At 49.4% G+C, this 23,448-nt stretch overlaps 1 protein-coding gene across 3 annotated transcripts in view; it reads left to right on the top strand.

Moving 5' to 3' along the window:
• The first annotated feature begins 4,286 nt into the window (after positions 1–4,286).
• The window catches only part of GPATCH2L (G-patch domain containing 2 like), a 54,949-nt gene continuing 35,787 nt past the window's right edge, over positions 4,287–23,448 (top strand). For all 3 annotated transcript variants that reach the window (XM_062181285.1, XM_062181283.1, XM_062181284.1), the window contains exons 1-3: positions 4,287–4,364; positions 6,355–7,027; positions 20,078–20,142. In XM_062181285.1, coding sequence (XP_062037269.1) covers positions 6,366–7,027; positions 20,078–20,142 — 727 coding nt within the window. In that variant the 5' untranslated portion in view covers positions 4,287–4,364; positions 6,355–6,365. The remainder of the gene's footprint in view (positions 4,365–6,354; positions 7,028–20,077; positions 20,143–23,448) is intronic.

The raw sequence follows: 23,448 nt of genomic DNA, 5'->3' as shown, positions 1-23,448 counted from the left end.
TCTCCAGGGCTTAGCATAGGGCCAGGCATGTTGCAGGTGCTCAGTACATATCTGTTGGTTGAGTGATTTAGTTGTGCCTAATTGGCTCTAATTGAGAGTTGAATGAGGAAAGTGCTGTAATAAAGATACTGGCACGTGCTGTGAGAGGGAGGGAGCCCAAAGACTCAGCAAGCAAGGGGAAGTCTTCATGGAGGTGACATTGGCATTTGAGCCTTCAAGTCACTCTGAATGTTTATTGGGTGTTCAAGGACCAGCAAGTGGTCTAGCATGCTCAATCGCGATTCAGGTGTAGTGGAAGACGGATGAAGTGACATGATCCAAATTGTGTTTTAGGAAGCTCCCTCCAGTACCATTGAGGAGAATGGGTTTTTGTGGGGAGAGACTGAAAAATGGGAAGATCAGTAAGGCAGCTACTGCATCGTCCGTAGGAGGGGCCGCCTGCCTAGAGGAGGTCAATGGCAGAGCGACAACAAATGAGGGTGGAGGGGGCGTGGATGTGAACATCCCATGAGAATGGAAGCCACGAGGCATTTCGATTAACTAAGTAAAGACGTACCAGGAAGCAGCAGGAGCTACAATGGGATTGGAGCATCTGATCAGCATGATTGTATTTCATGGTGTTGACACTTCCCAAACAGGGAATGGCGGAGCACAGGTAGATTTGATAGGAACTCGGGAAGAAACTAAGCTTTCTTTGGATGTCTTAAATTGGAAATGCCAGTGGAGCAAACAAGTAGAGCTGTCAAGCAGAACTCTGGGAGTGAAAGCTGGATTGCAAGAAACTTGGGAGCTGTCAGTGCTGATGAAGGCAGCTGGTGCCAAGGGACCTGCTGTGATTTGTGGGAGAGAATTCTCACTTAGGCAAGAAAGAGGGCTGGGGGCTGGCGCTGTGGCGTAGCAGGTGAAGCCACCACCTGCAGTGCCGGCATCCCATATGGGCACTGGTATGGGTCCAGGCTGTTCCACTTCCAGAGCTCTCTGCCAAGGCCTGGGAAAGCAGTAGAGGATGGCCCAGGTCCTTGGGCCCCTATACTTGCATGGGAGACCTGGAGGAAGCTCCTGGCTCCTGGCTTTGGATTGGTGCAGCTCTGGCTGTTGCAGGCATCTGGGGAGTGAACCATCGGATGGAAGGCCTCTCCCTCTCCTTCTCTCTCTCTCTCTCTCTCTCTCTGGAATTCTGCCTTTCAAATAAATAAATCTTAAAAAAAAAAAAAAGGCTGATGTTGTGGATACCTGTTGAACATTTCCATATCGCTGTCCAAGGGAATCACAAATTTAGCACATTCAAAATGGAATTATTCATCTTTCCACTAAACCTTTTTCCCTTCTTGACTTCTCTGGCTGTACAGATGGCATTAACAATTTTCTCAGCCACTCAGCCTCCTGTATTTTTTTTTTTAAGATTTATTTATTTATTTGAAAGACAGAGTTACAGAGAGGCAGAAGGAGAGAGAGAGAGAGAGAGAGGGAGAGAGAATCTTCCATCCGCTGGTTCACTCCCCAAATGGCTGCAATGGCTGGAGCTGGGCTGATCTGAAGTCAGGAGCCAGGAGCCAGGAGCTTCTTCTGGGTCTCCCCTGTGGGTGCAGGGGTCCAAGCACTTGTGCCATCTTCTACTACTTTCCCAGGCCATAGTAGAGAGCTGGTTCGGAAGTGAAGCAGCTGGGACTCGAACCAGCGTCCATATGAGATGCTGGCACTGCAGGCGGCAGCTTTACCCACTATGCCACAGTGCCTGCCCGCCCCTTTCCCCTCACTCTTTACGCAATGTTTCACCTACACAGAATTCCAAAAATCCATGAAAACAACAGGCAGGAAAAGTAGTCATTTAAATGGAACAATTTTGGGATGTTCTGTAGTATATCATTCTGGCCATATTACTATGCAAGTACAGTTTAATTTCTTGTATATATGACTAGAATTCTACTTTACATTTTTTGTTTTAAAAAATTTGTATTTGGCTGGCACCGCGGCTCAATAGGCTAATCCTCCGCCTGCGGCGCCGGCACACCGGGTTCTAGTCCTGGTCAGGGTGCCGGATTTTGTCCCGGTTGCCCCTCTTCCAGGCCAGCTCTCTACTATGGCCCGGGAGTGCAGTGGAGGATGGCCCAAGTGCTTGGGCCCTGCCCCCCATGGGAGACCAGGAGAAGCACCTGGCTCTTGCCTTCGGATCAGCGTGGTGCGCTGGCCGTGGTGGCCATTGGAGGGTGAACCAATGGCAAAGGAAGACCTTTCTCTGTCTCTCTCTCTCTCTCACTGTCCACTCTGCCTGTTTTAAAAAAAAATGTATTTATTTATTTGGGAGGCAGAAAGACAGGAGAAAGAAAGTGAGCGAGAGCGAGTGAGCGAGCAAGTGAGCAAGTGTCTACCTACTGGTTCACACCTCAGATGCAACTGCTGGGACTGGGCCAGGCCAACCCAGGAGCTGGAAATTCAGTCCAGGTCTCTCCTGTGCCAGGAACCCAATGACTTGAGTCCTCACCGCTGCCTCTGTGAGTCTACGTTGGCTGGGAGCTGGAGGGGGGACTGGGATGTGGGACGCAGATGTCTTCACTGCTAGGCCAGGGTCCTCCCCTCTACATTTTTAGAGTCACCTTTTTATTGAAGTAAAGCAGTCACACAGAAATACATACACGCATGATCGGTAACTTTTTATATCATTAAATCTTCTTCTATAATATCAGTTTGGGAGGCTGCCAGGTATTGCAGTCCCTAGAGGTCATGGTGTAGGTGAGTAACTCCTGCTGTGGGACTCCAGGACTTTCTCGGGCTTCTTCACTCCCCCCACTCAATGCTAGAGATGAATTTAGCCACTCAACATTGCGGTGCCCATTTCCAGTTTTTCCTTAGAATACAATTCGTAGGGGGCAGGCTTTCTGAGTTAAAAGGCATGTGCACTTTTAAAAGTAAACCTTTATTTTAGAACAGTTCCAGCACTACAGAAAAATTATGAAACCACCACAATTTCCCTTAGTGTTAACATTTTACTTTAGTATAGCACTCTTGTCACAATTAACCAATATCGACATATAAGTATTAACTGAAGCCCAGCCTCGATTCCAATTTCTGTAGTTTTGCCCAGCACCCTTTAACTACTTCAGGGCCCCAACCAAGATATCGCATCACATTGTCACAGTTTTTTTTTTTTTTTTAAGATTTTTATTTATTGATTTGAGCGGTAGAGTTACAGACAGTGAGAGGGAGAGACAGAGAGAAGGGTCTTCTATCCGCTGGTTCACTCCCCAAATGGGGCCAGTGGCTGGAGCTGTGCCAATCCGAAGCCAAGAGCCAGGAGCTTCCTCTGGGTCTCCCACGTGTGTGCAGGGGCCCAAGGACTTGGGCCATCTTCTACTGCTTTCCCAGGCCACAGCAGAGAGCTGGATCAGAAGAGCAGCCAGGACTCGAACTGGCACCCATATGGGATGCCAGTGCTTCAGGCCAGGGCTTTAACCCACTCGGCCCCTGGCGCAGGTCTTTAGGCTCCTGTTAGCTGTGACAGCTTCCCACAGCTTTCTTCGTCTTTGGTGACAAGCTAGGAAGTCTGTAGACTCCCTCGCCTGAGGGTTGTTTTTGGTTTTCTGATTCCCCTCCTGACTAGACTGGGGTGATGGGTCGTGGAAGGGAAGTGTCATCTCTTCCGCAGTCCACATCCTATCTACGTGACTTCTCAGAGCTGGTGCCGAGGGAGGGTCTGTCAGGTTCCCCCACTGTCAGGGTGCTCATTCTCCCCCTTTCCACACCGTTCTCTTTGGAAGAAATCCCCGCGCACAGCCTCTGTCAGTTGGGGGTGAGGCTGCCGGTGCGGTACCCCCACAAACTATGCAGGATTCTTCTGTGGGAGACCCTTCTTCCTCGCCACTCACTCACTCCTCCAGTCATCTAGAGTACCAGCCCATGACTACTTCTTTTCTTCCAACAGTCATAGGATTTCACCTGTTTAATTCCCCAAGGCAGGTGTATTTTTAATGCTTTGAGTAACTCAATGCAAAAACTACTCCTTTGGGGCAGTACCCACCCTTAAAGAATAAAGACCCAGTTCTCCTCAGCTTCGCAGCGCCCAACTTCCTGACGCCCCCAAGGGAGAGGAGGATCGCGCTCGGGGTCTCCTGGGCTCGGTCGGAGACCCTACTAGTTCCGCTATCCCTCGCCCTTCCCGGCGTCCCTGCTGCTCTGGGGCCCCGCCCACAGTGGGGCGGAAGTGGGCGCGGCCTCAGGGCGGAAGCGCCGGGTCGGGCGGGCCCTCCCGCGCAGCCAGCGCCGCCCCACCCCTCCGGCCCAGACCGGAAATGAGATCAGAGAGGGAAACCCTGGCGGGGAGACTCGGCCCAAAAAGCGGTGGCCATTGGAGGCGGCTGCGGCAGCCGGTGAGGGGGAGGAGCGGGAGGAGAGGGCCGGGGTCCAGGGGCCCAACGCCAGAGGGGATCGGGGCTGGAGTCTGAACGGTTCAGGGCGTCCTGGGGCTGCAGCGGCCGGCGGCTGGGGCGAGGGTGGCGGGGCCTTGCTCTTCAGGGCCCAGGGCCCCCATCCCCGAGGATGAGCAGCGGGCCACCCCCGGGGCGACCGCCGCCTCCTCTCCCCGCTGCTGTCTGCCTCCCTTGGCGGCGGCGTGGGCGCCCGGTGCCCCGAGCCGTGGGCGCCCTCGCCCTCAGCGACTGGCCGGGGCGTGGTGAGGGTCCCTGGAAACCTGTGTGGCAGCGTTGCGCCCCCGATCGCGGAGGGCGCTCGGTGGCCACGACTTGCTCTTTGGCAGCTGAGCCCCCGCGCCCCTGGTGAGCCCCCGCTCGCCGCACCCGGGTCCTGCGCCCAGCGCCCGCCGCGCCTCCTCGTTGTCCCCACCCCCGCTTCCCCGGGCGTGACTCACACAGCCTCACCCTCTACTGGGCTGCGTGCCTGCACCGGTGCCAGGCGTGCGGGCGCCCCAGGGTCCTCCCCTCACCCCCTGCTTGGATCGCAGCCTTGGAGGCAGGAGAGGATGCTGCGCCGGCAGGCGCTGGACTGGCGGGTGTTTGGTGACTTGGTTCCACGTGCGAGTTTGTGCAGTTCTGACTGCCCGAGTTTCTAAAGCAGGTGTTCTTTATGGGGGCGGTCGGCTTGGGCGTTCTCTGCCCACTGGCTTCTTGCGGTCGCAGGGGTCCGTTGCCTCTCCTTCTCGCGTCACCTGTTACTGCTCTGCAGGACGTGGGCTTGGGATGTGTGTGGCTTTGGGACTCTGAGTGGTTTGACTCGCTGGTGGTGTTGGACCTCGGTGTTGCCTTTGCTCTCACAGAGGTGGCACCTCCGCTTTCCTGCCTTGGAGCGCAGAGGCCAGGGGAAAGGGTTTAAGAGAGCCTTGTGCAAGATACCAGCTGCGAGAGGGAAATGCAGGCTGCCCGCGACGCCGCAGGGTTAAGCTCCAAGTAGGATCTTTGGACTAACGAGGGTTAGGGGAAAGCTGCTAATTTAATATATATTTAATTAGGCGTTGGACAGATTATATTAGACATTTCCCTTTAAAAGAAGAGTTTTTGAAAATTGTTTCTGTTCCCTGTGGCGTCTCAGGTGACCCAAGAAGTGTGAGAGTTTGGTGAGAATGAATAGCAAAATTGAAACTTTGGAAAGGAGTTAGCCAGAAAGTTCAGCGCTTCCGCCCCAGCCCTGTCATTTCAGCCTAGTTATACTCTGGTTTTGCAAGGTGGTGCAGCACCAAAACACATACTTAGGGTGATCACTTGTTTTCTGAAGGCTGGGGTGAGGAGCTTAAACGTTGCCAGTTACTCAAACACACGTGACATGTCCAATACAGTTCCAGACCTGGTAGCTTCCAGGTTGCCCGCGGTACCAGGTCAGGATGGATGAAGCTTGGTCTCTTGCCCATTCTGAGTACAAACTCGTGTCCCTAAAACCGCAAGCCGCCGTTGCCCCTAAGTTGCCTTGCCCTTCCCCGCGGAGTCTGTTCTCAGCAGGGACCCAGACGGCAGGATGCGCCCCTGGATTCTGCCCTGTGTTTGCCCAGCTCAGCGGTTGTGTGGTTTTCTGTCTGATGAGGCAGATAATTTATCAGATAATTCAGTGACAAGTTTGGGGGAAAATAGGCCCGGTCTATTCTGAGTTTGTTTGCCTGGTTTTGTTAAGATCCCAGTTGAGCTTTTGTGCTTAAGAACTCTTTTGACTTCAGCCCTTTCACAAGGGCTACATACGGGCATTTAACACGGACTGCATAGCTGTTGTAGTGACTTGGTGGTTTGAACGATGTTAAGTGTAGCCAGGGGACTTTATTTTCTGTAGGATTCTGCAGTGCTGCCATCTGTCTTAGAAAATTACTTGAACACAGCGGACCCGAGTCAGGCTTTTTTTTTTTTTAACTTCCTTTCGCAGATGTGGCCCTCATGGATGAGCTGGTACATGACTTAGCCTCCGCCTTAGAGCAGACCTCTGAGCAGAATAAGCTTGGCGAGCTGTGGGAGGAGATGGCCCTGAGCCCGCGGCAGCAGAGGCGGCAGCTCCGGAAGCGCCGGGGCCGGAAGCGCCGGTCTGACTTCACGCACCCGTCGGAGCACACCTGCTGCTTCAGCGAGGCCTCGGAGTCGAGCCTGGATGAGGCCGTCAAGGACTGTCGAGAAGTGGCCCCGGTCACCACTTTCAGCGACTCTGATGACACCACGGTGGCCAAACGGCACCCGGCGCTCAATGCCATCGTGAAGAGTAAGCAGCACTGTTGGCACGAGTCTGACTCCTTTACCGAAAACGCGCCCTGCCGACCCCTCCGGCGGCGCCGGAAGGTGAAGCGGGTGACGTCCGAGGTGGCTGCCAGTCTGCAGCAGAAGCTGAAGGTGTCGGACTGGAGCTATGAGAGAGGCTGCAGGTTCAAGTCTGCCAAGAAGCAGCGACTGTCCCGCTGCAAGGAGAACGCTCCCTGGGCCTCCTCGGGCCACGGCGTGTGTGAATCAGCAGAAACCAGGACTTTGCTGGGCAAGACAGGAAGGAAGGAGAGGATGGAGTGTGACGCCGACGAGCAGAAGCAGGGCTCTGATGAGAACATGTCGGAATGGTGAGCTCTCCCTTCCAGTCAAAGATGGTCCTGGGTAGCTCTACCTGGAGCGCAAACCCACAGGCTGGTGATGAACACCATTTTCTTTCAAGCCAGCCAGGCTTGCGTTGACTCTGGCTTGCTTTGAGTCAATCAGTAGTTTAACGATAGCTGTTTAAAGTGCTATTCGTGAGTCTTGATTTCCTTATGTCAAGAAGGCTACATAGAAGAGAAAAACATAGGTTTCTAAGAGTGATGTAAAGTATGTACCTCAAATGCGTAGCCGAGGGTTCTATTGGAAGAAGGCAGTCTGCCGCCACTCCTGCCGTGGGGCTCATACACGCCCCTTATTCTTTAGAAGCGGGGTCTGAGCAGATGCTGGTGTGTAGCCGAGCACGTGTGTGGGGGTTCTGTGTTCCCTGTGCACGGCCTTTCCCGCTGAGAACCATGGCCACAGACGCCTTTGAGCTGTGAGTCTGTCTCTGCTGCTCCTGCTTGGGCCATACTGAGTTTATCTTTTCCGTGACTAGCATTCAGGTTTTCTGCACCCATGACGGATTTTGAAAACAACAGCACTGCCTGCCGTTGGTCTTACACCAAATAAGAGTAAGTCAGAAAGGCGGGCCACTGTTGAGGGCGTGTTTAAAATGTCAGTGTCATTTCTGCTTTCCGTCTTTCACCTCTCAGCTAGTCCTGGGACCGTGACACCCGCCCCCCACCTGATGCCTTAAGGTGGTCGCTCTTCCTCCTTGCTGTCCACGTCTCAGGGAGGATGCTGGTGGTCTTTTAGGTGGGCACTTCTTCTCCGAGCCTTGCGGGACATTTAGCCCCACCACATCCTTCCCACGCCTCTTGTTTGTATCACCCCCATGCTTCCAGGGATGCTCCCCAGATGGGTTGCCTAGTCCTGCTTGAGAATGCTGGGTTCTATCATTGTTACTATTAGTTAGGACTCATTGAGCACTAACTGTATGTCAGGCTCAGGCTACACGCTTGGCCTATGTTCTGCAGTGCTCAGAATTCCGCTGGGTTGTAGGCATTACGACTTGTGTTTTATAGAATGGGAAACTGAGGTGCAGAGAGGTTACATGATTTGCCCATGATCACCCAGGGCCCAAGCTGAGAAGCAAGCCTGGTCCCGATGCAGAGCCTTCATCAGCACGCTTTGCTGTTTGACCAGCATGCTTTGCTGTTTGACCAGCATGCTTTGCTGCCCCATGAGTCTGCCTCTTCTCTGATCTTTTCTCTCTCACTTTTGTGACTGTGGAGCATATGAGCTTTCTTAGGACTTTGCTTCTTGGGAAGTTCAGTGTAAAACAAAGGCATAAATCTCAGGTTCTCTGAGGTGAGGCTGTGTCAGGGAGAGAAGCTGGGTAGGTCTGTATGCCCGCACCTTTGTGGATGGCTTTTAAATCAGTGTTTACTTTTCTTGCTTTGTATTTGCCAGTCTGTTCTACTATATTGACATAGGCTTGGCTTTGCTAATTTTCCTCTAATGCCTAATTCTTTGTAAGGCTTTTTTACCCAATCTGTATGTTTATCTTTTTGGATTTTAAAACTTTTTCCCTTCTCATGAAAGAAATGCTTAGTCAATGTGTAGCCTTTCACAATATATTTAAAGAACTTTTTAAATTATTTATTGGAGGGCTGGTGTTGTGGCATAGCAGATAAATTGCCACCTGCAATGCTGCACCCCATCTGGTGCCAGTTCATGTCCTGGCTTCTCCACTTCCCATCCAGCTCCCTGCAAATGGCCTGGGAAAGCTGTGGAGGATGTCTGAAGCGTTTGTGCCCCTGCCACCCACGTGGGAGAACAAGATGAACTGGCATTGACCTGACTCAGACCTGGCCATTGCGGCCATCTGGGGAGTGAACCAGTGGATGGAAGATCTCTCTGTCTCTTTATCTCTCCTTCTCTTTCTATAACACTGACTTTCAAGTAAATAAATACATCTTTTTTAAAAATTACTTATTTTTATTTATTTGAAAGGCAGCCAGAGATCTTCCGTCAGCTAGGTGTTTCCCCAAATGTCCACAACAGCTGGTGCTGGGCCAGGCCAAAGCCAGGAGTCTGGAACTCCATCTGGGTTTCCCACGTTGGGGCCGGGGACCCAAGTCCTTGAACCATCATTGCTGCCTCTCAAGGTGTGCTGGATCAGACGTGGAGCTGGGAATTGAACCCGGGCACTAGGACAGGGGAGCTGGGTGTCCCACGTGGCGCCTTAACTGCTGCACCAGGCATCTCTCCCACCCTTCCCAATACGGAAACCCTTTCTTAAAGCATTCAAGTTTATTTTCACGTTGAGCATACATACCACGTAGCAGTCTTCTCATTGTTGAAAATGACGCTTTTAGAAATAACCTGTTGGGATGATAGCTTGTGTAGGACTCTCTCCTAGAATTTCTTGTTGACCTCTGATGTAATTGTGTGAAGAGATGGACCCTGGCTAAGGTGGTAGCCTCAGTACAGCCCCGAATGCAGGACCCGGAGGCCAGCAGGGATAGAGGCATCTATTGCACGCTGTAGTCGGGCTGTGGTGAAAGAAGTCCTAACTGCAAGAAGTCTGAGAGCCTGGCTGCCCCACAGGAGGCAGGGATTCTCACGGAGTTCCTGGTCTTCACTTCTAGGAGACTTGTTTCCTTGGTCAGGCTCTCTCCCTTGTTCGAGTTCTTTCTATAATGGATTTCAAAGTCCTTGTAGCCATGAGGGAGTAATGGGTAGAACAGTAGGAGACATGGAATGAGAAACGTCTTTAAGTCTTCTGAATATTAGGAGTTGTAAATTTTTGCCTTGGTTCGTTGCTAGTTACAAAGATGCGTTGTGTGTTCCCTCCTTAGTCCGTGCTGCTCTATGGGGAGCATGGGGCGATTCTTACTTACTCTTTACATTTTACGTTTAACCTGTCTTCAAAAGGAAAGTGGAATTAAAAGATTTTAATTGTCTTTAAAGCAGTCTTTATGTATTTAATTGATTTGAGAGGTCGCAACAGACAGAGCAAGAGAGCATTTCCATCTGCTGGTTTATTCCCCAAATGCCTAGGAGCCAGCAGTTCCATCCAGTTGTCCCGCATGCGTGGCATGGAGCCATCACCTACTGCCTCCCAGGGTACATACTAGCAGGAAGCTGGAGTTGGGAGAGGAGCCAAGACCTAAACCCAGGCCCTCTGACATGAATATCAGTGCCCCAAGCGACATCTTATCCACTGTGACAAAGGCCAAACCCAAATCTTTCAGTTTTTAAGTTGTTGTTGACTATTAAGCATTCCTTATCAGCAGGGCTAGTATTAGAGTGTAAGTTGATCATAGTTTGTGATTTAGGTATTATACCGACTTAATGAGTTGATTCTGTCAAAATGTTCCCACTTTTTTTTCTGCCTTAAAAGAAATGCTTCTAAGAATTCTTGGGGCCAGCACTGTGGCACGGCAGGTTAAGCTATCACTTGCACTACCAGTACCCCATTTGGGTGCTGGTTTGAGTCCCGGCTGTTCCGCTTCTAATCCAGCTCCCTGCTAATGGCCTGGGAAAGCAGCGGAAGATGGCCCAAGTCTTTGGGCCCTCTGTCACACATGTGGGAGACCCAGAAGGCTTTGGCCTGGCCCAGCCCCAACCATTGTGGCATTTGGGGAATGAACCAGCAAATGGAAGATCTCTGTCTCTCCTCTCTCTGTAACTTTGCCTTTCAAATAAATAAATAAATAATCTTAAAAAAAAATTCTCTTGACTATTCTTTCATCACCCGGTTTGGGTGTGCCACAGTTTATTCATATGTAGACCAAAGTGTAGAAATCTACTTTTTAGTCAATGGTGTTGAGGAGGATTGTCGGAGCAGTGATCCATTCTGTAAAGTTGTTAAGATGGAATTGATCATTAGGCTTGGCTCAAGCTTAGTCAGTGGGTAGATTCTTGTTTTTCTAAAGCACTATTAGATGTTTTAGGTTTGAAAATGAGTGTGTCAATTAGCTTTATTTCTAATTTCTTTAAATTTATTCCTTGCTAACAAAACATGAGGTTGTTTTCAGCTTAACCAGAATTTCTTTTTGCTTTTCTCTTTCTGTTCTTCCTTCAACTCTACACCAGCAATCCTAACTGAATTATGAGGAACTCAAAGTGGCTATGATATAATAGTTTTCTTAATGTTTACATAAAAATCGAGCTGTTCTATTTTTTTTTCTGTATGTGTGTTTGTGACTGTCTTAACATGGAACAACTCTGGGTCAGATTCCCTTCTGTTGATCTTTATTCAGATTGTCCGTAGAGCAGCTATTAGCGAGGCGACCATAGCCTAATTTTGCTGTTTTGCACTAACACGTCATTTGTCCCCTTGAATATGTGGTTCAGCTTTTTTCCTTTCACGAGTGGCTTGGCTGGCTGATGGCCTGAAGTCACGTTCAGGAGCCTCCTAAAGTGATGTATTAGAGGCTAATCTCCCAGGAAAGAAAATATTCCCCTCTCTCGGAAGGCAAGTGACAGAGATAGAGTGCTAAGCCTCCCCCTCCTTCTGCAGCCCAAGCTGACCTCCTGCGGCCCCTTGGTGCCTCTTGTTTTCTTATTTTTATAGAAAATCAATATCCCTTCTGACACAAACAATAGCTCAGAAGCAGGAATAAATGGCGGGGAGCCGAGATCTCTGCCCATCACCTCTCGCTTTAACTCCCCCAAACTCGTTAATTATGAGCATGCTTTGCTCCAGGTGTTTGTGACAGTGAAATTGCTAAATGAGGACCATTTTAACCAAAGATTGGGTGATCAATAACACGCTATAGCAGTAGCTTGTTGGATCAATAGCATTCATTATTTCATGGTTAAGGTAAGTAGCCTCCTTTGCAAGTGGAGGTCATTAATCAGAGGTTACTGGGGCTATGGAGAAAATGTGTGTGGTAGGGAACTGACTCAGAGTGTGTCTGCCAGTGTTGACCAGCCAGCTTGGTGTGCCTAGATTTATTCAGAGTTCTGCTGGTATAGTCTTAGGGAATCGCTGAATAAGACTGAGAGGTGGTTGTGACACCTTTGTTGTGTTTCTTGAAAGAACTGTTACTGCTGTTCTGTGTGGCTGCAGAGGCGGGAAGTAGGACTTAGGGCTGGAAAGTACAGAGAGGTAGGAGCCAGCATTGTGGCACAGTGGGTTAAGCCACCGCCTGTGACACTGGCATCCCATGTGGACACTGGTTCACCTCCTAGGTGCTCCACTTCTGATCCAGCTCCCTGCTCATGCGCCTGGGAAAGCAGCAGCAGATGTCCCAAGTCCTTGGGCCCCGGCTACCCACTGGGAGACCTAGATGGAATTCCTGGCTTCTAGCTTCAGCCTGGCCCAGCCCCAGCGGTTGTAGCTATTGGGGAAGTGAATTAGAGGATGGAAGATCTCTCTTTTTATGTCTCCCTCTCTGTCACTCGGCCTTTCAAATAAATAAAAATAAAATCTTAAAAAACATTTTAAAAAAGAAAGTACAGAGAGTTAAAGATTGCCTCAAGATAAAATGTAACAGTGTAAAAGTTATAAGTCTATAAAAATGAAGTTCACTTTGCTGTTTAACCAGGCGATGAGTTCTGGGTCACTGGGGAGACTCCCACATAGTTGCCATTTCTTCCCGAGTTCCGGGAGAGTCAAAGCGGAGCTGAAAGCCCCCTAGGAGCCTCGGCACGCCGAGATTCCATGATTCTTTTCCACCACAGCCAACCTCCCATTGTTGTCTTCTTTTTTTTTTTTTTTTTTTTTGACAGGCAGAGTGGATAGAGAGAGAGACAGAGAGAAAGGTCTTCCTTTTTGCCGTTGGTTCACCCTCCAGTGGCCACTGCGGCTGGCGCATTGTGCTGATCTGAAGCCAGGAGCCAGGTGCTTCTCCTGGTCTCCCATGCGGGTGCAGGGCCCAAGGACTTGGGCCATCCTCCACTGCACTCCCGGGACATAGCAGAGAGCTGGCCTGGAAGAGGGGCAACCGGGACAGAATCCGGCACCCTGACCGGGACTAGAACCCGGTGTGCCGGCGCCGCAAGGTGGAGGATTAGCCTGTTAAGCCACGACGCTGGCTGTTGTCTTCTTATTTTAAGAGGCAGCCTCAGTTGCTTACTAGAATTCTTAGGAAAACATTGCAAACGCCCATCAGCAGAAACGCGGACATAACAATTGGCTGATTGCCAGGAGTTGCCCACACTGCAAGGCTGGGCGCAGGCACTGGAGAATGCGGCAGGAGCCGCCTGTCAGCTGTGCTGAGCCTGCCCCAGGGGGCGCCACCCTGCATCCCTGCTCTGCAGCCAGCCCTGGGGTCGGCAAGAAAGTGGTGACGTTGTTGCTTCTATGAGATGTTGACCTCTGCTCTCGAAAATTGCTCAATCTAGTTCAAGTGCAGCAGCTCCTCTCCTCTTGTACGAGGTTTCCTCGAGTGGAGGCCCTGTCCCCTCCATCCGTTGAGTTTGTTCATCGCTGTAGATCAGGGTCCTCAGCTTGCACCGCTGACGTTGTGGACTGGACAGTAGTCTGTTGTGGGCGTGCCCCGTGCCTTGCAGGGTGTTAGAGGCTCCAGGGCCTCCATGCACTGATGCCAGCGGTTCACCGGCCCTCCCTTCCCTCTTCAAGTTTTGACTACAAGAATTGTTCCCAGACATTGCCAAATCCTGGCAGGGGGTGGCGGGGTCGGGGTGAAAAACTGCCCCCAGTTGAGAACCACTACTCTTGGTGTTTCTCATACTGAAATTGAGTTTTTACTCATTTGCCTTTGCCAACAAGGATGAGGTTCAAATTTAGATAACTTAATGAGGTTCAAACCATCTTTTATACGGAATAAAAGTACGGTAGTTTTAAAACAAAAGTTTTTGTGGATTTAAAAACTATAGCCTTTAATGGCGCCTCAAAAAGGCAAACAGTTCATTCCCAGAGCTTGCACAGAAGAGCGTCTCGGATGAGAGCATTTCTAGGTTGGTACCGAGGTTTGCCACGTTCCGCTGGCAGGTGCGTCTTGGAGAAGAGGCCTCAGTAGTTTTTTTTTTTTTTGACAGGCAGAGTGGACAGTGAGAGAGAGAGACAGAGAGAAAGGTCTTCCTTTTCCGTTGGTTCACCCCCTAGTGGCTGCTGCGGCCGGCGCACCGGGCTGTTCTGAAGGCAGGAGCCAGGTGCTTCTCCTGGTCTCCCATGGGGTGCAGGGCCCAAGCACTTGGGCCATCCTCCACTCCCTTCCCTGGCCACAGCAGAGAGCTGGACTGGAAAAGGAGCAACCAGGACTTGAACCCGGTGTGCCGGCACCGCAGGCGGAGGATTAGCCTAGTGAGCCGAGGCGCCTGCCTCTCAGGAGTGCTTTATGGGGCCTGACACGTATGGTAATATACTTCTGTGACAGCGATGCCACGCCCAGTCCTGTGGTCTACCCACAGTGTCTGTAGTGGCACAGAACCTCTAGATGGATGTATGTGGAATAAAACAAAGCAGAATATTACTTGCAGAATCCAAGTGATGGAGTGTGTTAACTGTAATGTTGAGTTTCAACTTTCTGTGTTTGAAAATTTGCAGAATAAAATGTTGAGGGTTAACCTTTAGAATCTTCGCTTAAGCGGACTTTCTTTACACTTCTGTTATTTCACTTGGATGTGGCTCACTTGTTTTTCTAACATTATTAAGAATAATTAAGTAACTCAACTGGTGATCCCAAATCCAGGATTTAATTTTGTTTGTGCCTTATTTAAAATGGTGGCCAGGCTGCTGAATAAAGTGTGGAATGTTCTTTAGCGAAAGACATTGAGGGAGAAGTGTGATATACTATAACTACTTTTATTCTCAAAGGAATATTTTTGAGACATTTTCTGGCTCCTGAAATGGGATGATTTTCTCAGTGTGCCAAGGTTAAATTCTAGGCTTCCCTCACCTCTTATCCATCGCAGAATATTCTTCAGTGGAGAGCCTTCTCGCTTAGCTCTTCACATCCTTCTCCCAGTCTGGACTGGTGGTCTTTTGTAAGGTGCACGTGTTTAAGTTATGCTGGAAGCATTTGCTAGTTGTAGTGTTCGTTATAGCAGTGTCTGATCTTTGGTGGGATCGTGTCAAGTGCTTACTACATGAATGTGCAGAGGTTTGGGAGAATTGGGAAAAATCCTTTCTCCTGCCTTTTCTGTTGGAGATTCTTTATTATCCCAACTTTATTGAATCATGTAATTATTTGTCAGATTAGTATATTTTCTTCAAAAAATGTTAGAAATGTTCTCAGGTGATCCGCGTCTACAGACTCTTCCGGATCAGACTCGCAGATGGTCTGAGGGCAGGGAGCTCAGAGCGACCGTGCAGGCAGAGGCGGAGGCCTTGATGCCTCCTGGAGCCGCTGCCCCCTTGAGAAGATGGGACGGCGCTCCCTGCCATTTCTGTGGGCTTCGCCTCGTACTTTTGTTTGACAATCATAAAGGCTTCAGAGGACCACAAGGAGAGTCAGCACAGAGGTAGGATCATATTTTTTTTCTCATAAAAATGAAGAATGGAGCTTTTCTCCTCTGGCCTAGTAAAAGCTCATAGCAAAAAAGTTGTAAACACTCTTGAAGGTTTTGGAATAAGAAAAAAATGCGTAGGAACTTGACATCTTTGACTTTCTAGACTTGGGATCTGCAAAGGCACTGAAAGAAAAATGTCTTTATTGAAAGGTAGAGCTTGTTTGTAACAGAATATTATATTGAGTTAGCTAAATTGGCATCTTTTTTTATTTTTATTTTTTGAAAGTCAGAGTTACGGAGAGTTAGAGAGCTTCCATCCACAGGCTCACATCTCAAGTGGCCGTAACGGACAGGGCTGAGCCAGGCCAGAGCTAGGAGCCAGGAGCTTCTTCTGGATCTCCCATGTGGGTGCAGGGGCCCAAGCACTTAGGACATCTTCTGCTGCTTTCCCAGGCGCATTAACAGAGAGCTGGATCAGAAGTAGAGCATCCAGGGCCGGCGCCACGGCTCACTAGGCTAATCCTCCGCCTTGCGGCGCCGGCACACTGGGTTCTAGTCCCGGTCGGGGCACCGATCCTGTCCCGGTTGCCCCTCTTCCAGGCCAGCTCTCTGCCGTGGCCAGGGAGTGCAGTGGAGGATGGCCCAAGTCCTTGGGCCCTGCACCCCATGGGAGACCAGGAGAAGCACCTGGCTCCTGCCATCAGATTGGCGCGGTGTGCCGGCCACAGCGCGCCTACCGTGGCGGCCATTGGAGGGTGAACCAACGGCAAAAAGGAAGACCTTTCTCTCTGTCTCTCTCTCACTGTCCACTCCGCCTGTCCAAAAAAAAAAAAAAAAAGAAGTAGAGCATCCAGGCTGGCGCCGCAGCTCAATAGGCTAATCCTCCACCTGTGGCGCCAGCACACCGGGTTCTAGTCTCGGTCGGGGTGCCGGATTCTGTCCCGGTTGCTCCTCTTCCATTCCAGCTCTCTGCTATGGCCCAGGAAGGCAGTGGAGGATGGCCCAAGTGCTTGGGCCCTGCGCCCGCATGGGAGACCAGGAGAAGCACCTGGCTCCTGGCTTCGGATCAGCACGGTGAGCTGGCCGCAGCGGCCATTGGAGGGTGAACCAACGGCAAAAGGAACACCTTTCTCTCTGTCTCTCTCTCTCACTGTCTACTCTGCCTGTCAAAAAAAAAAAAAAAAGTGGAGCATCCAGAACTTGAACTGGCACCCATATGGAATGCCTGCATTTCAGAAGGTGCTTTACTGCTATTTCAGAAGGTGCCTTTACTTGCTATGCAACAATGCCAGCCCCTAAATTAATATCATTGTCTAAGTCACTGTTACATTGATTTTTATTTATTTATTTATTTGACAGATATAGTTAGACAGTGAGAGAGAGAGACAGAGAGAAAGATCTTCCTTGCATTGGTTTACCCTCCCAAATGGCCGCTACGGCCAGAGCTACCCGATCTGAAGCAAGGAGCCAGGAGCTTCTTCTGGATCTCCCACGTGGGTGGCCCAAAGATTTGGGCCATCTTCTACTGCTTTCCCAGGCCATAGCAGAGAGCTGGATTGGAAGTGGAGCAGCCGAGTCTCGAACCGGCACCTATATGGGATGCCAGCACTTCAGGCCAGGGTGTTAACCTGCTGCATCACAGCGCCAGCCCCTTAATTTTATTTCTTAAGATTTATTTATTGGGCCCTACACCCATGTGGGAGACCCAGAAGAAGCTCCTGGCTTCAGATCGGCGCAGCTCTGGCTGTTGCAGCCAACTGGGGAATGAACCAGTGGATGGAGGACCTTTCTCTCTCGCTCTCTTTCTCTCTGCCTTCCTCTGTAACTCTGTCTTCCAAATTAAAAAAAAAAAAAAAAAAAAAGTTAAGCTTATCTTGGTGTAAAAGAAAAAAAAAGAAATCCATGCATTGTTTTCCATAATACACAATATGCAGCTTCTTGCTGAAGACCTGTTGTGCAACATGATGGAGGAGTAGAACATCCCATGGCCTCCTGTGCTTTGTGGCTCTCCTTAATATTATGAGAAGTTTTAAAATATAACACTTGCTTTATCCTTGAGGAAAGATGAGAAGAAGAAATAGTAATGAGAAAGACTCGATGGAGTGAGATCACTCATGTTCTTCAGCTTTTGCTACAAAGACAAAGCCAACACCATTAAGTTTAGCAGGCACAGTGCCTGACCCTCACACAGGAGGGACGCGGTTCTGCATGAGAACATCTCCCGGATTTAACTCCAAAGCTCTTTGGAGCTTCTAAATCCAGCAGAACCCAGGGTGCAGTTCTGGGAGCTGCTGTTACAGTGATCCTCTGAGAGTGTTCCCATTTCTTCTGCATACAGAAGAAAATCAAAGGAAAAAGGCTTAATTGGCTCTTGTCAGGACAGAGCCTGGCTGAAGTGAAGAAAGCATTGTTACTTAATTTATGTAGCATTTTAGGATTTAGTGCTGGCAGGCTACATGGAAATGTTGTCAAATACAAAATATTTCCCGAGAGTTGATCCGAGAATGTAGATTAGCATTTTGCCACGCTTTTTTCTTATGCAGGATGATGAAATGTTTATTCCTCGCTTTAGTTTCTCCCATCACGTCTAGAGCCATTGTAAAACAAGGTTAACTAGCCTGGAAGCAAATGTTCCTGATCAAGACATTACTAGTCTCGAACCAGATAAACCATTTAATGGAGAGTGGGTGGAGAAAAAACAACATAAGAGGCAAAATCAGTTCATAGGGCCAAAGTTTCATTTCAGTGAGTTCAGATAGAGTTTGTTTTTATATTTTTAACATTAGCTTCTTTTTCCAAAATGAGTTGTGTATATCTACTAAATGTCAAGGAAGATATTAAATTTAGAAAGTGTGACTTTGGGCATATAGATTCCTTTTTTCTTTTTCTTTTTTTAAAAATTTATTTATTTGACAGGTAGAGTTGTAGACAGTGAGAGAGAGATAGAGAGAAAGGTCTTCCTTTTTCCGTTGGTTCACTCCCCAAATGGCTGCCACGGCTGGCGCTGTGCCGATCCGAAGCCAGGAGCCAGGTACTTCCTCCTGGTCTCCCATACGGGTGCAGGATCCAAGCACTTGGGCCATCCTCCACTGCACTCCCGGGCCACAGCAGAGAGCTGGACTGGAAGAGGAGCAACCTGGTGCCCATATGGGATGCCAGCGCTGCAGGCAGAGGATTAACCAAGTGAGCCACGGCTCCAGCCCCTCCTTTTTTCTGTTGATAGATATTTGAAAACATTTTTTCTTATTTTTTTTAAGATTTATTTTTTATTTATTTGAAAGACGGAGTTAGAGAGAGAGGTAGAGACAGAGAGGTCTTCCATCCGCTGGTTCACTCCCCAGATGGCTGTAATGGCCAGAGCTTCACTGATCCGAAGCCAGGAGCCAGGAGCTTCCTCCTGGTCTCCCACGTGGGTGAAGGGGCCCAAGGACTTGAGCCGTCTTCCACTGCTTTCCCAGGCCATAGCAGAGAGCTGGATCAGAAGAGGGGCACTGGCACTAGAACTGGCGCCCATATGGGATGCCGGTGCTTTCAGGCCAGGGCTTTAACCTGCTGTGCCACAGCACTGGCCCCGAAAACATTTTTTTTCTTTTCTTTTTTTTTTTTTTTGTGTGTGTGGGAGTTGGTATTTGAAACTCAAAGAAAGAGAGACACAGACAGTGATCATCTGTCTACTGTTCACTCCCCAAATGACTGAAATAGCCATGGCCAGGCCAGGCTGAAACAGGAGCCTGGAACTCGGTCCAGAGCTCTCATATGGGGGGCAGGGACTCAAGTATTTGAGCCATTATCTGCTGCCTTCCAAAGAGTGTGTTATCAGGAGCAGGATCAAGAGTGGAGGAGCTGAGACTGGAACCAGGCACTCCGACATGGGATGTGGGTGTCGGAAGTGGCGTCACGCAACCCCGGCGTCGAACATGCACCCTTGTTTATGCGTTTTTGTTTGCTGCTTTGTGAGAGGGAAAACTTGAGAGATGCTGGAAGTTTTAAAGCTGGAAAGCCTCATTTGAAACTGACATATTTACAAATAAAGTTGAGTGGTAGTTTTTGTAAATTTGTGTTGTTTGACATACCAAGCCTGGTTGAGACTGTGCCTCAATAAAGAACTTTCTAGTGCTAAACCAGCAACGTGACTTGGCCTTAGATGTTTTAACAGCACTTTGGGAGTGGGCTTTCAGCTCGCAGTTGAGGTGCCACTCAGTGCCTGGGTGTGAGTCCTGGCTCTGCCCGTCGTTGCAGCTTCCGGCTAGCGTGCACCCTCGGAGGCAGCAGCTGATGGCTCAGGGGTTGGGTCCCTGCCCCTCATGTAGGAGACCCAGATCGAGTTCCTGGCTCCTGGCTTCATCCGGGGAGTGAACCCGCAGATGGGAATTCTCTGCCTCTTCTCTGTCTTTTGCCTCTCAAATACAAAAAATAAACAAATGAATTATTTTGAAATGCAAGTAAAAGTTTTAGAAATCTCCTAACTTCTGCACTTCTTTTTGTTTGGAGTTGCGGGAAATAGAATCTATCCCATGGCTTCGCTCTGAAATTTTGCTTATCTGGTTGGCTAACAGAATGGAGTGAAATGAAGGAAGCTTGCGATCGTTCCAGCTGAAGGCAGAGGAAGGTACGGCGCTGTCTTTGGCTGCGGCTGATGGACTGTCTTGTGTTTTCCTCTTTTTCAGTGAAACGAGCAGTGTGTGCAGCAGCAGCGACACCGGGCTCTTTACCAATGATGAAGGCCGGCAAGGTAACCTCGATCCCAGCTGCGGACTTGGGTGTGGTGTTTGCGGGCAATTCTAGCGATGTTAGGAGTGACTTGCCAGGACACTGATGGCTGTCTGCAGCAGTGGTTCTCAAACGTGAGGGCAGGCAAGGTCCACCCAGGGAACTGAGACCGCAAATTCCCGAACTCCTAGAAATCAAGCAGATCTGGAGTTACCCCTGCAATCTACACCTTTTCCCCCTCTGCAGGAACAAGAAGCAGCGCTTGTGCGGGAACTTCACACTTGGGGGATCGCTGGTCTAGGAGGCTAGAGTGTTGAGGCTGGGACTCTGGCAAGTTCCTGTTTATTAGAACCAAGAAATGACGTCACATGTTATTCTCCTCTTTGGGATGTGAAGGCATTCTTATTTACATGCAGGGGAAATTTAGTTATTTTTATAAACTTATTTATAAGTGATTATAGTATTCAAGGGAAACCTCCTTTCTCAGAGTATGTGGAGTTTGGTATGGAGCCCTGGGAATAAGCCTGGTACCTGTAAGTGGCTAATTCTTTATTGTTGCTATCTGAACAATAATTAGAAACGTGGCCTTGATATAAGGGGGTCTTACCAGACTCCTGTTCTCTACTCTTGCTGAATTAAGGGCACGTGACTTGTGTACCAGTAAGAATTTCAGGTAGTCTTCTTGGACTGTAATTTTCTTAATCTAAATAAGGGATTCCTAGGTCTCTAGAGTTCCTTCTAGTTCTGAGATCCAGTAACTTGTCTCCAAGGGCTCAGTGATGAGAGGACCGAAGCAGCACAGTGACCATGTGTCTAGGTGGGTTCAGAGAGGCCCCCAGTACCTGAGGAGCTCTTGTCCCAAATGCCTACATGCCCTCCAACTGGGGCTGAAGCTGGGAGCTGGGAACACCGCCAGGTCTACCATGTGAATGGCAGGAACCCAGTTACTTGAACTAGCACTGCTGCCCCTTAGGGCCTACACCATCAGGAAGCTGGAGTCAGCAGCCGGAGTTGCTCCAGTATGGGACATAGGCCTCCTAACCAGGGTCTTGACTGCTGGGCGGACCTCCTGCCCTGTAAGTGAGCATTGTAAGAATGGAGACCCTTTCATCCCTGTGGAATGGTTGAGCTTCCCATTATGATGAAGATAGTTTTTAAAAAATCTTCCTGGGGAAAAACATTCTTTTTAAATATTTTTTTTTTGATTTATCATATTACTGAAAGGCAGAGAGACAGAGACAGAGACACAGAGAGAGTATTTTCTATCTCCTGCTTCACTCCCTAAGGTCCTACAATAGCTGGGACCGTGCCAGGCTGAAACCAGGATCTAGGGATTCCATCTGGGCCTCCCACAAGGGTGGCAGTGAGTGAAATACTTGAGCCATCACCTGCTGCCTCTCAGGGTGCATATCAGCCGGGAGCTTGAATCAGGAGTGGAGCAGGGACTTGAGCCCAGGCACTCTGCTATGAGATCCGGGTGTCCCAAGCCGTGTCTCAACCACTGTATCAGACGCTTGCCCCGTGGAGATTGTTGTGAGTGTATTTCTGTCTGGTTCTGAGGGAATTTGGTGTCATTAGAGACTGTGTGTGTGTGTGTGTGGGTAGGTAGGTAGGTAGGTAGGCTCTAGGATCTTGTTCTATTGTCTAAGAGTCTGGTTGTCTTTCCGTGAGTGTCCTGGTGTTTATCATTCAAGGTTACTAATATTTGCCTTTTGTTTTGTTTTACTGCTGTGCTATAGAGTATCATAAGATATTTCCTAAAGATTATGATGCATAGATTACACAGAGGTATAAGAAAGCGTGGACTTACTATAGCAGATTATGTTTTTGGACCTTTGGAAAGGCTGTCCTAAGACGAATTCTTAGGAATCCTGGAAGATTATAGGATATGCTGTGACCCCCAACTCTTCTCTTTTTAGAGAGAGAGAGAGGTCTTCCATCTGCTGGTTCACTCCCAACTGGCCATAATGGCTGGAGCTGTGCTGATCTGAAGCCAGGAGGCAGGAGATTCCTCTGGGTCTCCCACATGGGTGCAGGGGCCCACGGACTTGGGCCATCTTCTACTGCTTTCCCAGGCCATAGCAGAGAGCTGGATCAGAAGTAGAGCAGCCGGGCTCGAACCGGCGCCCATATGGGATGCCAGCACTACAGGAGGCGGCTTTACCTGTTACACCACAGCGCTGGTCCCCTCTTTTTCTCTTTCCCAACTTCACATATTCTGGTGGTGTTTGAATGCTTAGAGCATCAGCACAAAGCTGTACTCTTCCCTGCCCCTGTGCCTTTGCTCTCTTGACCTGAAGTCTCTTGCTCACCTTTCCTTGAATGGCTGATCATTCACCAAGATACAGTTCTCCTTTGGCCCCTACAGCATATATTTATGGCCTACAGCAGTGGGTTTTCTTGCACTCAGTTGCTTGCTGAGTTTGGTCAACCAGAGGCAACAGTGGAAGATAGGAGGGATGGAGGTGATTGAGATTGGGTGTATTAGTAAAGTTTTATTGGGATGTGCTGCTCAATAGCCCCTAAATTTCAGTGGTTTACCACATTTATTTCTTGTTTGGGGGCTGTAGGTTGGCTATGGTTCAGCTGATCTTGCTTGGGGCTCAGCTGGTCTCCAAGCCTCAATTTAAGTTTCTATCTACTCAGTAAATCTTATTTAGGGCACCTGGGCTAAAGAAGGAATGGCGAGAGGTGTCGTGTGCTTCTTATGGCAGAGGACAGACATGCCAGTGGGCCAAGCCATGCATGTGTAAAGCCTTTGCTTGAATCACATCAGGTAGTTCCACTACCTAAGTCAATCATATGACCAGGCCCAGTGTCAGCAGGACAAGGAAGCGTGCTGTTAGCGTCCAGTGGCCAAGGCCAAAGGGTGTGGTTGATTGTCATGGAGAGGTAGTGAGGACTTGGAGGTAATGCCATCTACCACACTGGACTGTGGCTTCCCCTGGCTCTGTCGCTGTTGGGTTGATGGTTGGCCACGGTTTTGGTCCTCTGCCGAGGCCACACCTCCTGTGTGGCAGTCTTTTCCTGTAACCATGGTTCTGTCTCTGGGCTCTGGTGACCACTCCAGCTCTAGGAAGGGCAAGGACTCCCTGCTGGCTCCAGGGTCACTGTCTTCTCTTGGTGTCCTCGTTAGTACTCAGAGAAAGAGAAAACTCTCGCTTTTCTTCTTGAACAGATTTGTACACAGAATCTCAGATTATTAAGCAACTGAGCTATTTTGGTTAAAGCCACATTCTTGGGGAACCAGAGGTCAGGAGCCTGATCCGTACATCTTCTTGTTCTCTAGCATCATTTTTCTTTTAAGATTTATTTATGGGACCAGCAT

The sequence above is a fragment of the Lepus europaeus genome, chromosome 22 (genome assembly GCF_033115175.1).
Source record: "Lepus europaeus isolate LE1 chromosome 22, mLepTim1.pri, whole genome shotgun sequence".
Classification (NCBI taxonomy): Eukaryota; Metazoa; Chordata; class Mammalia; order Lagomorpha; family Leporidae; genus Lepus; species Lepus europaeus.
This window is presented reverse-complemented; position numbering and strand designations above follow the sequence as displayed.